This window comes from Lutra lutra, chromosome 12 (assembly GCF_902655055.1).
Source record: "Lutra lutra chromosome 12, mLutLut1.2, whole genome shotgun sequence".
Classification (NCBI taxonomy): domain Eukaryota; kingdom Metazoa; phylum Chordata; class Mammalia; order Carnivora; family Mustelidae; genus Lutra; species Lutra lutra.
In genome coordinates, this window is record NC_062289.1 from 17,185,169 (window position 1) to 17,201,332 (window position 16,164).

General features: G+C 41.8%; 1 protein-coding gene and 1 pseudogene across 2 annotated transcripts in view; one reads left to right on the forward strand and one right to left on the reverse strand.

Annotated features, from left to right (window-relative positions):
- MALT1 (MALT1 paracaspase) overlaps nucleotides 1-16,164 on the reverse strand; it is a 66,425-nt gene that overhangs the window by 35,492 nt on the left and 14,769 nt on the right. For both annotated transcript variants that reach the window (XM_047696312.1, XM_047696311.1), the window contains exons 3-4: nucleotides 10,454-10,575; nucleotides 5,278-5,437 (exon numbers count right to left, since the gene is read on the reverse strand). In XM_047696312.1, coding sequence (XP_047552268.1) covers nucleotides 5,278-5,437; nucleotides 10,454-10,575 — 282 coding nt within the window. The remainder of the gene's footprint in view (nucleotides 1-5,277; nucleotides 5,438-10,453; nucleotides 10,576-16,164) is intronic.
- Nucleotides 9,383-9,949, forward strand: LOC125081669 (40S ribosomal protein S11-like; annotated as a pseudogene).

The following is a 16,164-nucleotide window of genomic DNA, read 5'->3' on the forward strand; positions in this document are numbered from 1 at the left end:
TGAACCAGGAAGAAATAGAAAGCCTGAACAGACCCATAAGCAGTAAGGAGATTGAAACAGTCATCAAAAATCTCCAAACAAACAAAAGCCCAGGGCCAGATGGCTTCCCGGGGGAATTCTATCAAACATTTTTTTTTTTTAAAGATTTTATTTATTAATTTATTTGACACAGAGAGAGAGATCACAAGTAGGCAGAGAGGCAGGCAGAGAGAAAGGGGGAAGTAGGCTCCCCGTTGAGCAGAGAGCCCGATGCGGGACTCGATCCCAGGACCCTGAGATCATGACCTGAGCCGAAGGCAGCGGCTTAACCCACTGAGCCACCCAGGCGCCCCTCTATCAAACATTTAAAGAAGAACTAATTCCTATTCTCCTGAAACTGTTCCAAAAAATAGAAATGGAAGGAAAATTTCCAAACTCATTTTATGAGGCCAGCATCACCTTGATCCCAAAACCAGACAAGGATCCCATCAAAAAAGAGAACTACAGACCAATATCCTTGATGAACACAGATGCAAAAATTCTCGCCAAAATACTAGCCAATAGGATTCAACAGTACATTAAAAGGATTATTCACCATGACCAAGTGGGATTTATTCCAGGGCTGCAAGGCTGGTTCAACATCCGCAAATCAATGTGATACAACACATTAATAAAAGAAAGAACAAGAACCATATGATACTCTCCATAGATGCTGAAAAAGCATTTGACAAAGTACAGCATCCCTTCCTGATCAAAACTCTTCAAAGTGTAGGGATAGAGGGCACATACCTCAATATTATCAAAGCCATCTATGAAAAACCCACCGCAAATATCATTCTCAATGGAGAAAAACTGAAAGCTTTTCTGCTAAGATCAGGAACACGGCAGGGATGTCCGTTATCACCACTGCTATTCAACATAGCACTTGAAGTCCTAGCCTCAGCAATCAGACAACAAAAGGAAATTAAAGGCATCCAAATTGGCAAAGAAGAAGTCAAACTATCACTCTTCGCAGATGATATGATACTATATGTGGAAAACCCAAAAGACTCTACTCCAAAACTGCTAGAACTTGTACAGGAATTCAGTAAAGTGTCAGGATATAAAATCAATGCACAGAAATCAGTTGCATTTCTCTACACCAACAACAAGACAGAAGAAAGAGAAATTAAGGACTCCATCCCATTTACAATTGCACCCAAAACTATAAGATACCTAGGAATAAACCTAGCCAAAGAGACTAAGAATCTATACTCAGAAAACTATAAAGTACTCATGAAAGAAATTGAGGAAGACACAAAGAAATGGAAAAATGTTCCATGCTCCTGGATTGGAAGAATAAATATTGTGAAAATGTCTATGCTACCTAAAGCAATCTACACATTTAATGCAATTCCTATCAAAGTACCATCCATTTTTTTTTCAAAGAAATGGAACAAATAATCCTAAAATTTATATGGAACCAGAAAAGACCTCGAATAGCCAAAGGAATATTAAAAAGAAAGCCAAAGTTGGTGGCATCACAATTCCAGACTTCAAGCTCTATTACAAAGCTGTCATCATCAAGACAGCATGGTACTGGCACAAAAACAGACACATAGATCAATGGAACAGAATAGAGAGCCCAGAAATAGACCCTCAACTCTATGGTCAACTCATCTTCGACAAAGCAGGAAAGAATGTCCAATGGAAAAAAGACAGCCTCTTCAATAAATGGTGTTGGGAAAATTGGACAGCCACATGCAGAAAAATGAAATTGGATCATTTCCTTACACCACACACGAAAACAGACTCAAAATGGATGAAGGATCTCAATGTGAGAAAGGAATCCATAAAAATCCTTGAGGAGAACACAGGCAACAACCTCTTCGACCTCAGCCGCAGCAACATCTTCCTAGGAACATCGCCAAAAGCAAGGGAAGCAAGGGCAAAAATGAACTATTGGGATTTTATCAAGATCAAAGCTTTTGCACAGCAAAGGAAACAGTGAACAAAACCAAAAGACAACTGACAGAATGGGAGAAGATATTTGCAAACCACATATCAGATAAAGGGCTAGTGTCCAAAATCTATAAAGAACTTAGCAAACTCAACACCCAAAGAACAAATAATCCAATCAAGAAATGGGCAGAGGACATGAACAGACATTTCTGCAAAGAAGACATCCAGATGGCCAACAGACACATGAAAAAGTGCTCCATATCACTCGGCATCAGGGAAATACAAATCAAAACCACAATGAGATATCACCTCACACCAGTCAGAATGGCTAAAATTAACAAGTCAGGAAATGACAGATGCTGGCGAGGATGCGGAGAACGGGGAACCCTCCTACACTGTTGGTGGGAATGCAAGCTGGTGCAACCACTCTGGAAAACAGCATGGAGGTTCCTCAAAATGTTGAAAATAGAACTACCCTACGACCCAGCAATTGCACTGCTGGGTATTTACCCTAAAGATACAAACGTAGTGATCCGAAGGGGCACGTGCACCCGAATGTTTATAGCAGCAATGTCTACAATAGCCAAACTATGGAAAGAACCTAGATGTCCATCAACAGATGAATGGATAAAGAAGATGTGGTATATATACACAATGGAATACTATGCAGCCATCAAAAGAAATGAAATCTTACCATTTGCGATGACGTGGATGGAACTAGAGGGTATCATGCTTAGCGAAATAAGTCAATCCGAGAAAGACAACTATCATATGATCTCCCTGATATGAGGGAAAGGAGATGCAACATGGGGGGTTGAGGGGGTAGGAGAAGAGTAAATGAAACAAGATGGGATTGGGAGGGAGACAAACCATAAGTGACTCTTAATCTCACAAAACAAACTGAGGGTTGATGGGGGGAGGGGGGTTGGGAGGGGGGTGGGATTATGGACACTGGGGAGGGTATGTGCTATGGTGAGTGCTGTGAAGTGTGTAAACCTGGTGATTCACAGACCTGTACCCCTGGGGATAAAAATATATTATATGTTTATAAAAAATAAAATTAATAAAAATTAAAAAAAAAAGAAAATTCTGGGTTAAACAAAGTTAAACAGATTTTTTTTTTAAAGATTTTTTTTTATTCATTTATTTGACAGAGAGAGATCACAAGCAGGCAGAGAGGCAGGCAGAGAGAGAGGAGGAAGCAGGCTCCCTGCTGAGCAGAGAGCCCGATGTGGGGCTCGATTCCAGGACCCTGAGATCATGACCTGAGCCGAAGACAGCGGCTTAACCCACTGAGCCACCCAGGAGCCTAAACAGATTTTTTTATTGCAGGACTTCTCAGAGTTTTCTCCTTTTGTTTTGTTTTGTTTTTTTTTTTTAAGATTTTATTTATTTATTTGACAGAGATCACAAGCAGGCAGAGAGGCAGGCAGAGAGAGAGAGAGAGAGAAAGCAGGCTCCCTGCTAAGCAGAGAGCCCGATGTGGGGCTTGATCCCAGGACCCTGGGATCATGATCTGAGCCGAAGGCAGAGGCTTTAACCCTCTGAGCCACCCAGGTGCCCCTCCTTTTGGTTTTTAAGGCTTCTCAGGGCTTTAAGTGTTAGTATGCTTTGGTGTATTTAATTTTTTTTTTTTAAGATTTTATTTATTTATTTCAGAGAGAGACAGAATGAGAGAGAGCATGAGAGGGGCGAAGATCAGAGGGAGAAGCAGACTCCCTGTGGAGCTGGGAGCCCGATGCAGAACTCAATCCCGGGACTTAGGGATCATGACCTGAGCTGAAAGCAGTGGCTTAACCAACTGAGCCACCCAGGCGCCCTGTTTTGGGTGTATTTAAAAGGACAAAATAGTTCAGGTGGTTTCCACACGTGTTTGGCCACAGATTCTTGTTGGTGGGGGCAAACAACTTATTAACATCTTGAGTGATGTTCACATTCAACACGGAAAGTTCTACATTCTGCCGTGTGATTTAACACATTAAAAGAAGGAGTTTTGCTATTTGCATGGAATAAATATGGATGGATGACCACTAGCATTTCTTCCTGAGGCAGACACCAGAAAGCATTATTACTATTTTTTTTTAAAGATTTATTTTAAAGAGAGAGTGAGCGAGTGAGAGAGAGCATGTGTGTGTGTGCATCCATGGAGGGTGGGGGAGGAGGAGGGGAGAGAGAATCTTAAACAGACTCCATGCTCAGTGCAGAGCCCAACACAGGGCTCAGTCTCACAACCCTGAGATCATGACCTGAGCCGAAATCAAGGGTCCAATGCTTTACTGACTGAGCCACCCAGACGTCCCCAGAAAGTGTTATTTACTGAACACTCATATGTTGCTCTAAGGTTCTCGAAGAAGCAGGACTTGTCAGTGTTAACACAATATTAAGTCTCTATCACGAAACTCAGGGTCTCACACAGTGCAGGTAACCAGTCTTTGCTAAATGAACAGGATTTAATTTATAAACATATTAATGTTCATTACACACACAGAAATATTCTAGAAAATATAAATAATTCCCTTGTTTAAATGACTATTTTTTAAAAAAGATTTTATTTATTTGACAGAGAGAGAGAGAGAGAAATCACAAGTAGGCAGAGAGAGAGGAGGAAGCAGGCTCCCCGCTCACCAGAGAGCCTGATGAGGGGCTTGATGCCAGGACTCTGAGATCATGACCTTAGCTGAAGGCAGAGGCTTAACCCACTGAGCCACCCAGGTGCACCTAAAAATGACTATTTTTAGAGATTATTTATTTAGGTGTAGAAGAGCTAAACTGAGAAAGAAGAATGGAGATAGAGAGCTAACAGAAAGTTTGTTTCCCACCTATTCTTTCTGTCTGCCCAAATAACAAAGAATATAGGTCTCGACTGTGAGTGTGAATACAGAAAATAACATCTGATAGCTACTCTTTAGAACAGGTATATTTTTTAAATCAGTAGTAGTTACTGGCCCAAAAAGATGGATGAGAGAGAGGAGAAAACCAATATGGTGAAATGCTTTATTGCAGGCAATGGTACACTACCTGTCCTTTCATGTCAAAGGCAACTTCAGAGGTTTTATTCCACAACACGATCTTGCCAGAGTGATACAACAGTTGGGAAAAAGACATACAGCATAGAAAGAAACACGAGGGATGTTCCCAGAGGTGGGAGCAGGTCTGGCCTAAGGCATCTGCATGTGTAGATATCTGCAGAGAAGAGATCATAGCACATGGGATGAAGTCGGAACAAATGGTGATCTACTGGTGATAAGTACGTACGTGAGCTTCCAGTCCCGTTTGTGATACTGTGAAATTCAAGTAAACATTCAAAACAAAATAAGGCAATTCCCACTCCAATATTCAACTTAATTTACCACTTACCCTGGAAGCTTCCTGTTACTTCAGTGATATCACAAACATCCAGCTGTGACCACTGGCTGAATTCAAAGGTGAAATTATTATTAACCCGACAGACATAAAAGCCTGCATCTTTTACATGCACTGTGTTAAAAATAAGTTCTGATGCATTTCCGTTTGGAATCTGCAAAAGAATCAGCAAGAGAATGTAAATGAATGACTCATCAAAACAACACGACTTGTAAAAATGTGCCCTGCCAAAAAATGTCGATTTCTCTGGAGATCTGAAAAGCATATTTTCCCCCCAGTTCTAAAATATTTTTTACTTAAAAAAACAAACAAACATTTTGAATAATTTAAGACTGAAGTCTTAGAAATCCACACTCTTACAAATCCATTAACTGGAAAGTTAAGCTCTCTCCCACAGATCTTCCAAAAACTGTTAACAGAGAAGTACCTGTTCCATCATTTAAAACTGTTCAAATCATTGGTATTTAAAGAATCTATGATGGCAAATTTATAAGTAACATAGAAAGTTAGGCCTGGTTATTCATTTCAGTCCTGGCCCAATTAGCTGTGAGTACATAAGCAAGTTATTTGACCTTGATACCCCATTTTCTCATCTGCAAAATTCCAGAAGAGGACAGACTACTGAACCACCACTCTTCTTTCAGGGTCTGGGCTGAGAAGGGCTATGGACAACACGTCAGTGATGGGAAGAAATGGTCACCCAAGGGTTTCCCAAGCTCTCCACCAGGGCTCTGGTCACCACATTAGGGTTTTTCACCTTTGCTGCTCTCATCAATTTGTAAATTTCACCTGCTTCTGGCGCACTGCCAAGGGGCTTAGTCGAGTGCCTTCTTTGATTACAGGAGCTCCCTTTCAAGAGCATCCCTCTCTCTCCAAACTCCGACCAACTGAATTCCACTCTCAGCCACTCAGAACCTGCACCAAAGCAATAATCTTCTGCAAAGATTTGACAACTAGGATGGCAGGCTGCCCTTGACACCCATTAGTGTACTAAGTCTGCTTTCCCCCAGACTGTTAATGTCTCTCCTCTGTTTTGTCTCTCCTCAAACCTAATACAATCAATCCTGCTTCTCTTAGCCACCGACTTCGGAGAGAAACTCTCCTCCTCCTGCCACCAAGTCACAAAGCTATCTATGTATCTCCTTGTAACTGCTCTCTTCTCTCCATTAAAATGGAAAATGCGTCTTCCTAGCAAAGGCTACTTGGGCTTAGGATCTGTGGGGATCCACTCAGAACCTCAGACCCAGTATGCAGACTAGTTCAAGCTGCAGACATCTGGGATCAACTGGTAATTTCTCTATCCGAAAGGTGTAGAAAGCAGCCTTCTCAGAGACTCCCCTGTCTGACTAAAACTACACACTTCTGGGAAATGAGGCTACCATAAATTCCTTCTTCAGGGTGGCTTTATCCACCAAGAATAAACCTACCACAAATCCCCTCTCCAGGAGGGTTTTATGGCCGTGATGAAAAACGGGAAGACCACTTGCCCTGCATGAATAATCCCGTCAAACCTTCTTATCTCCTGTTTATTCTTCCAGAAACCCCTTTGCCTTTCTTAAAGAAACCCGTCTGTTCCTCTCATAGGGGCCTTTCTCCCTCCTCCCTTTTCCCTACTAAATTAGGTATGGAAGGCTCTAACTTTAACCAGTCATGGAGCTACTTCCTTTGGAAGTTCCCATACGAATGAACTTTTTCTCTTGTCAATCTGTATTTTGTCAGTTCAGTCACAGGCACCCACAAAATGAACATAAGAGGGCAGGGGAAAGCTTTTTCCTCTCCTGTCAATCCCACCCTCTCTGACCTGGCTCCTGCAATTTTCTCTCTGCTTTACCATCTATTTCTCTTTTATTACATCACTCTCGAAAACAAACTCTAGTCCTTTGTATCTTAAGTAAGTAAAAAACCCAAACAAGCCTTCCTTGACTCGCACCCTCTCCTCTCAGCAGCACTGGAAATGCTAACTACCCTTTTTTTCTTGAAATACTTTTCCTTTTAGGCTTCATACCATTCTCTGCCGGATTTCCTCCCATCTCTCTTACAGGTTCTTCTTAGTCTCTTTACTGGTTTGTTTTCCGTAACATAAACTTTCAAAGACTCTCCGGATATCCCAACTCCCTAGCTGATTCATGGAGCTGTCTAGAGGGCATTTTGAACTTAATGCACCTAAAACGAAATCCTTGAATTTTCTCCTTAAATCATTTCTTTCCCAATCTTCAACACCTCAGGACATGATACTTCCCCAGATGCTTCTGTAAAAAATCCAGGCATCATCCTTGATCCCTCTTCCTTTTCTTCATGCTCCACCTCTAACCAGTCAGGTGTGGTCCACTCCCCCACCACAATCACCTGATGGAGCACTCTGCTCCCTCTCTACCACCCTGCCACTATTTCCAGTCTAGCAAAGGTATGAGCTAACTGGTCTTTCTGCTTTCTCTTGCTTCTCCTCCAAGCAGCAACTTTGTGTCTTTTTTTTTTTTAAAGATTTTATTTATTTTATTTGACAGATAGAGATCACAAGTAGGCAGAGAGGCAGGCAGAGAGAGAGAGGAGGAAGCAGGCTCCCTGCCGAGGGATCCCAGGACCCTGGGATCATGACCTGAGCCGAAGGCAGAGGCTTTAATCCACTGAGCCACCCAGGCGCCCCAGCAACTTTGTGTCTTAAACACATAAATCCTATCATGTTAATTCTCCTGCTTAAGACAGTTAGCGGCTTCTAACTTTAGACCACTCTGCTGATTTTCCTCATAGTTCTCAACTCAAAGAATTCTCCTATTTGTTTGCTGTCTCTCCCCACTGAGGTGGGAGGACAGGACCCTGTGTGTCAGTGTTTCCTCACCATGGCCTTAGATCAAGGCCTTGCACAAAACAGGCGCTCATTAAGTACTTGTTAAATGAATACATCTTAAAATAACCCTATGGCCATAAAGGTAGTCTGACAAAACTCGACCTAGTGAGTGCTTTAAAATCTATTACAACTCTTGGGGCACCTGGGTGGCTCAGTAGGTTAAGCATCTATCTTTGGCTCAGGTCGTCATGATCTCAGGGTCCTGGGGTGAGGCCCCGCATCGGGCTCTCTGCTCAGCGGGGAGTCTGCTTCCCTTCCTCTCTCTCTGCCTGCTGCTCTGCCTACTTGTGATCTCTCTCTCTGTCAAATAAATAAATAAAATCTTAAAAAAATATATATATATAAAATCTATTACAACTCTTCAAATCTAAGAAGTACTCCCCACCTCCTACATTTTTACCTTTCTCAAATCAGGGCATATTTTACAAATGATATGCTTAATATAGCAAGTTTTATCTGTTACTTCTTCCTTTTTGAAAGGCATTTATTAAGATAAAAGCAACTCTGCAATTGAGAACATGTTATAAATAACTTTAGTTACCATCTCCTGAAAATCTAGGTACATAAAACATCCTGCCTTAAATTCTTATAATCCTGGATGATAGGAATTCATATTACAAAAAATGACACCCAGGGTTCTAACACAGGCCTGTCTAGCACCAAAGCCTACATGCAACCTTTTACTACAGTTCAGCTGTTCTCCCTTACCCGTGTATAAGGGATGGAAATAAAAAAATATAAAACCACACATTTCGTCTAAGGCATGGGATGATCCCATTAAAGGAAAGATCATGATCTTAGAATGGCTCTTTAACTTAGGTTCAGGTTTGCAAATGTAGACTTAGCACTGAGTTTGGATGAAAGCTTAGTTATTTCACTAACAGGATGAAAAGAGTATGGGGTTTCAAGGTACAGTCTAGGAGGGAGGGGGTTAGGGGGAGGTGGAGTGGGAGAAGAGAGAAGCCCACCAAAGTGAGAGACAACACGGGAGAGCCAGTGGGAAACACTCAGTATGCAGAGCAGCTCAAAGAACTTATAAGAAAAAAGAATTCCAATATGGGATTTTAAATTATTTGTTGGATGGTAAAAGAATAATGCTCCCCTCCACCAGCTTGAATTTTACTTTGGAATCTACCACAATAGCCTAAATCTTTTGATATAATAGTTAAGTGGAATCTTCCATTAGCCTTCCATGGCACCTTAAAAATCTTTTAATTAAAGATTTTGGTTTTCTTTTTCCAGGTGGTTGGGAAGATGGTGGACATTGATACTGAGGGTGCCTACCCAAAGCAGCCAACTACCTTTCAAAATAAGAAGAGGAACTTGCTTGGAGAATTGGCAAACAGAAGCTCTTACAATACCATAAAAACTTTGGTATAGGTTTCAAGATCCCTAAGGAGGTCATTGATAGTCCTACACTGACAAGAAATGCCCTTTCACTGGTAATGTCTCTATCCGAGGGAAGATTCTGTCTAGTGTGATCAAGATGAAGATATAGAAAACCACTGTCATCCACCGAGATGTCCTCTACCCCATATGAAAGTATAATTGCTTGGAGAAAGACCACTAGAATATGTCTGTACACCTGTCCCCCTGCTTCAGGGATGTCCAGATGGGCAATACTGTCACAGTGGGTGAGTGTCGGCCCTTGAGCAAGACTGTGTGCTTCAGGGTGCTCAAAGTGACCCAGGCTGCTGGCACCAAAGAGCAATTCTGGAAGTTCTGAGACTAGAGGGCACACACTGCCAAAGAAAATAAAATCATTGTTCAAAAAGGAAAAAAGAGAGAGAGATTTTGGTTGGAACATAATTTTTTGTTAAGGATTTTTGTGTGGGTATGTAAGAATGTACTGGTGATAGATACTATTTGTTAACACTGTTGTTCTAAATAATCCTGATTTTCCATAATTTCTAGGGTTTAGAGAATCGATTCTATCATTGCTTACCAATTTTTAAAAAAGATTTTATTTATTTGAGAGAGTGACAGAGAGAAAGAGAGCACATGAGCAGGGACAGGGAGAGAGGCAGACTCCCTGCTGAGCTGGGAGCCCGATGTGGGGCTCAATCCCAGGACCATGAGATCATGACCTGAGCCGAAGGCAGATGCTTAATGGACTGGGCCACCCAGGTGCCCTGCTTACCATTTTTTTATAAGACAACTTTCAGAACTGCCTTACCAAAATAATGGTTACTGACTACTTCAGTAATAACACAGCCAAGTCTATCAGATCAAAATTCCAAAAAACACACTGAGGATAATGATGTTAAATAATTTGTTATCATTCTCTCTTATGACAAGGGAAGTAAAATACATTTAAAAAGTTACCTCTTTATTCATTTTAAACCATTGATATTGTACAAACGGATGTCCAGTTGCCCGGCAACACAGTTTGACAAACTGTCCAGCCAAAACTGCCTTTGACTCTGGGTTGACGGTGATCTTTATTCCTTTAAGAAAAAAAAAAGGTTAAATAAAGTCACAGAAAAGAAGTTTTCCTTGTTTATATTTCTGAAACCAAAAAAACCAAAAAGCATTTTGGAAATAACCTGTATATTCATCCTAGTTGTAAACTGCCCATTCATATCTCCTTCCCCATCAGATTATGCATCTGCGAGTTCCAGGCTTTGTAAAACCAAGAGGAAAGAAATTCATCCCCAGAAGACTTTGATCTACTGTACGCCCCATAGGTGGGGAGAAAACTGTTTGTCATCTTTCTTCAATTCTTAGAAATATTTTTTTTATATTCTAACCCCTCTGAAATCAGGATGCACCTTATGAGAGATGTCTGCTAGACAGTAGCCAGAACGGGGCTCTCAGCGCCAGCTCTTCAAGTACTCGGTCATAAATGCTCACGTGGCTGGCACTTCAATGGACTTAGGAGCACTGTTGCAAGTGGTAGCCACTGAAAATGTCTTCAAGACACATTTATTTCAGAGCTGCGACTTAGCATTCAAATGAAAATCACTCCGTACACAGAAAGGCACAGAAACAGAAGAGCAGGATATAAATGCGACATATGATATTTTCTCATCTGAAAAATGACTATCAGCACCAAAGCTTGGGACAGCTTTAAAGAAAATCCCAAGTCAATTATGGAACTACCTTCCCACTGCTTCCCCTTCACCCTCACCGCTATCTCCCTCTCAGTTACTCCCTCTGCAGAAGCCTGCTGCCATGTCATTAGGACACTCAAGCAGCCCTGTGGGAGGCCCGAGTGATAAGGGAAGAAACCTGGGCCTCCTGCCAGTGGCCATGTAAGTGAACCACCCAGGAAGTAGACGGTTCAACTCTAGTCAGACCAGACAGCTAAAGCTCTGCCCCAACAGCTTGCCCCCACCTCATCAGAGGCCAAAACCAGAGCCAAAACCAGCCAACTAAGCCATTTCCAGGTTCCTAGCCTCAGAAACTGTGTGAAGTAATAGATGGTTTTTATACTAAGCTTTGAGTTTTCGGGTAATTTATTATGAGGCAACTCATAACCGACACAAAAGAAACCAAAGTTAGGAAACTCTACGTTATAATACATAAAACTGGGTTAGCTGGCTTCTAGGAAGGAAGAAGAAAAGATCGTTAAAACTTGTAAAATGTAAGGGGCACCTCTGTGGCTCAGTTGGTTGGGCAACTGTCTTCGGCTCAGGTCATGATCCTGGAGTCCCGGGATCAAGTCCCACATCGGGCTCCCTGCTCGGCAGGGAGTCTGCTTCTCCCACTGACCTCTCTCCTCTCATGCGCTCTCTCTCAAATAAATAAAATCTTTAAAAAAAAAAAAAACAACTTGTAAAATGTAATTCCCTGTACTTAGTTTTATTTTCTTTCCTCATCTATCCTGAATATGATCTCCTAACAGTATCTTTTTCCTCCATAAGCCACCAAGCCAAAGGAATAAAACAAGATTATAGTTGAAGAGGAGTTAGTCCAATAATAGCAATCTTAGTACCTCAGAGATACTAACCTTTCCAGGACAAAAATAGTATATAAGGTAAAATAGGTATGTGAAACCATTCCAGAAAGATAGCAAAACCAAAATCCAAAATGAATAAACATTTATTGCATACCTATTACATTTGAGGGTGTGGAGAAACCCTAGAAAATCTTTAGTAAAGAGAGTAGAGCCTCTCAAAAAAGAATTTAAAATGTTTACCAAGGGAGAACTTTCCTATTCATTAGTTCTTTATGTTGATGCCAAGTTAGCATAGCATAGAAGAAGTAATAGTTCTGGAACCCGTAGTATATGTTGTTTGAAAGGACACTGTGAAGACAAAAAATGGGATGAGCGCTCTCACTTTGGCAGGCAAATTCACAGCATCGCGTTTAAGGCTCCCAATGCCATTCTTTAGCCACGAGAGACTTAGGGTCACAACTTCTAGATACAAAGATTCTGATTTTCAAAGTTTATGTGTGATAAGAAAGAAAAAAAAGCTGTAACAACAAAAGAAGGGAATATAAATCTGAAGAATGGAGGATTTGTAGCTAAATGGGCTTTAAAATGTGGATGTCTTCTAGCCATCTCCAACTTAATGTGTCCCAGATTCCTCAGAAACAAAATCTACTCCGGCATGAGACCCGTGTCTTCCCTTCTCAGTCTGTCCCCATGTATCCAGTTACTCAGAACAAAAACTTAGCAATGCCTCCCGAATCCCTCTTTTCTTCCTCAGTTTCCACGTGCAACTTCTCTGCAAGTCCTGCCAGTTCTGCTTTTCCCAGTCTCCACATCGTCAGTGCCATGATCTTAACCCAAGCCACCGTCAGCTGTGACGAAACTATGTTACAGCCTGCAAACTGGTGTCCTTGCTTCCAACCAGCAGCCCAATGTTTCTTTAAAACATAAATTAATCCAGGCTGTCTGGGTGGCTCAGCTGGTTGAGCATCCCACTTACAATTCTGGCTCAGGTCATGATCTCAGGGTTGTGAGACTGAGCCCCGCCATGGGCTCCACGCTCAGTGGGGAGTCTGCTTGAGATTCTTTCTCTCTCCCTCTCCCCTCCCCTCCACTCACACTCTCTCTAAAAGTAAATAAATAAAATCAAATAAAACATAAATTAATCTGTACCACTGCTCTGGTTAAAACCCTTGACTAACCTATTGTACTTTGAATAAAATCTACACTCCTCAGCAGTCAGAAGGTCTTACATAAACTGACCTCTCTAACCTCGTCCCCTCCCATCCTCCTTGCTCCATCTACACTGGTCGTCTTTTCGGAAGCCAACCTATTTTCTACTTTCCTACTTACAAGTCCTCTGCCGGATTTCCCCTCTAACCCCCCACTGTTTCACGGCAGCCTCTTTCTTTCTCATCATCTAGGTCTCTAGCTTCTCTGGGAAACGTCTCTAAACCAGCTATCCCCCACCCCCACTTCTTGATTACATTCACCCCACTTTGTGGTCTTCACTGCACTAACCATCTGAAATCCCTGGGTTTTCTTGTCTGTCTCACCCACTAAAACAGAAGCTTCATGAGACCAAGGACCTTGTTTGTCTTAGTCACTGGTTTACCCGACACCCAGCACTGTGCCTGGAGCATAGGGCACGGAGAGCGTTCCACATGTATTTATTGGATAACTGTGTATCATTACTGTAATAAAAGCTACTATGGCAGAAATTTACTGACGGCTTTTTATGTGCCTGGTGTTTTGATCCCTAACCTTCAAAATGACCAAATGAGTTAGAGATTAGTTAGATCTATGTCACAGTGAAGAAAATGAAGTAATTTGCAAAAAGTCCCCCAAATTACCTTGAATAAACTACTTAACCTCTCTGAGACCAATCTTTTTTTTCCCCATTGTAAAATGGCGGAACCAGAAGACAAATCTAGGTTTCCTTGGGCTTTAAAATCCCCATGTTTTTGTTAATCTAGTGAATTTTTTTTTTCCTTCCACCTTTATGGAAGTATGCTTGACAAATGAAAGTTCTATACATTTATAGCATCACCATGTGATAATTTAATACACATACACACTGTGAAGTGATTCCCACTGTTGACCTAATACAACTGTCACCTCACATAGTTATTTTCTAGTGATTTTTTTTTTTTTAAGATTTTTTTTTTAAGTGATCTCTATGCCCAACACGGAGTTTAAAATCCTAATTCCGAGACCAAGAGTCACACGCTGGGACACCTGGGTGGCTCAGTCAGTTAAGCATCGGTCTTGGGCTCAGGTCATGATCTCAGGGTCCTGGGACTGAGGTCCGCATTGGGCTCCCTGTTCAGTGGGGAGTCTGCTTCTCCCTTTGCCCCTGATCCCCACTCCCCCCCCCGCCCCCGCTCATGTTCTCTTTCTCAAATAAATAAATAAAACTTAAGAAAAAAGTCACACGCTCCACCAATTCAGCCAGCCAGGCACCCACCCACTCGATGATTCTTAATGTACCTCCCAAGCTGATCGTCTGCCACATGAGCCTCTTACTGAAGGGACAATGTCAGGCAGAGTACAGTGTCTTGCACCATGGCAGTGCTTATAAACTGACCATGCAAACATTCTCTCTGATTACACAAAGAGACAAGAGTGATGGAAATTAAAAGGCTTTCTCCCTTGGGACATCTGGGTAGCTCGGTCAGTTAAGTGTCTGCCTTTGACTCAGGTCAGGATCCCAGAGTCCTAGGATGGAGCCCCGAATCAGGCTGCCTGCTCAGTGGTGAGCCTGCTTCTCCCTCTCCTACTCCACCTGCTTGTGTTTCCCCTCTCCCTGTATTTCTCTCTGTCAAACAAATAAATAAAATCTTAAAAAAAAAAAAAAAAAGGTTTTCTCCCTAGAGTGTCTTACAAAGAAATGAGTAAATTTAATGGACAAAGGGCCCATAGTGCCAGGATATCTTAAAAGGTGTCCTTCCTTTGTTGGGGAGACAAAACTATATGATTTCTAATGTACGTTAAACTCAGTTTACACATCTGTCCTGGACCATCCATTTCAGTAGTCTGGTCTTTAATAAGCAAGAAAATAAATACACTATTTATTACTTAATGTTTCAAAGACTGAGAATTGAAAGGCACAATCTGATTTGGAAACCGCCCTTGGTGAGTAGTAAAGACAAGAAGTCGCAATACCTCCCATGCATTAACCACACAAATTTCCTTCCTCCCACATAGTGTTGTGCGGCAGGGAACCATGGTCAACCTGTAACCACCCTCACGGGGCACCGACTAGTCAGAAGGTGCCGAACAAAGGTAAGGAAAAAAGATGGATGGAGCGATGGAGGGTGTACCAAGGCATACAAATGAAAGTTCTGTTTTAAAGGGTGAATGCACAGTTTCCTGGTAAACAAGCCATTTTCAGATAACATCTGCAAAGAAGTCAAAGAGGTTACTCGATTTCCTGTAAACTGGGGAGAATCTGAACTAGGTACGATGGAACATGAGGATTGTTCACTCAGCACACACCTATGTAGATCAGAGAGCTGTGATACTAAACAATAAAACTAAAAACCTGCTGGAATTTCAAAACAAATAAGTTAGGGTGATTCTTAACTTGACAGAAGGATTCACCATAGCTTTCTTTTAAGTTACCCTTACTCAGGATGCATTTAAATTTTTTCTTTTTTAAAGATTTTGTTTGAGAGAGAGAGCGCGCAAGCGAGAAAGCACGAGCAGGGGGAGCAGCAGAGGGAGAGGGAGCAGCAGGCTCCCCACTGAGCAGACAGCCTAATATGGGGCTTGATCTCAGGACCCCGGGATCATGACCTGAGCCGAAGGTAGCAGCTTAACTGACTGAGCTACCCAGGTGGTCAATGGATGCATTTATATACTGATGTAATTTACAAACAGCTGTTCCAGGAACAAATCTATTGTATACATGACAGTATAACTGTTTTCAGAGGCTGTGAACCAAGATTTCTTTCCATCAGCTTCTATCTTAAACTCTTCCTTGGAGTTATTCCAAAAACTTCTAAGCTATCATCAAAAAGTCCCAGAATAAATACCTTTTCTCTTCCTCCATCAATCTCCCCCCAAAACAACCAAAGCATGTCCATGTATGTCCCTCCTACAAGTCAGTTAACATTCACACCTCCTGTGGCTAAACCTAGTCTCCTCATGATACCCC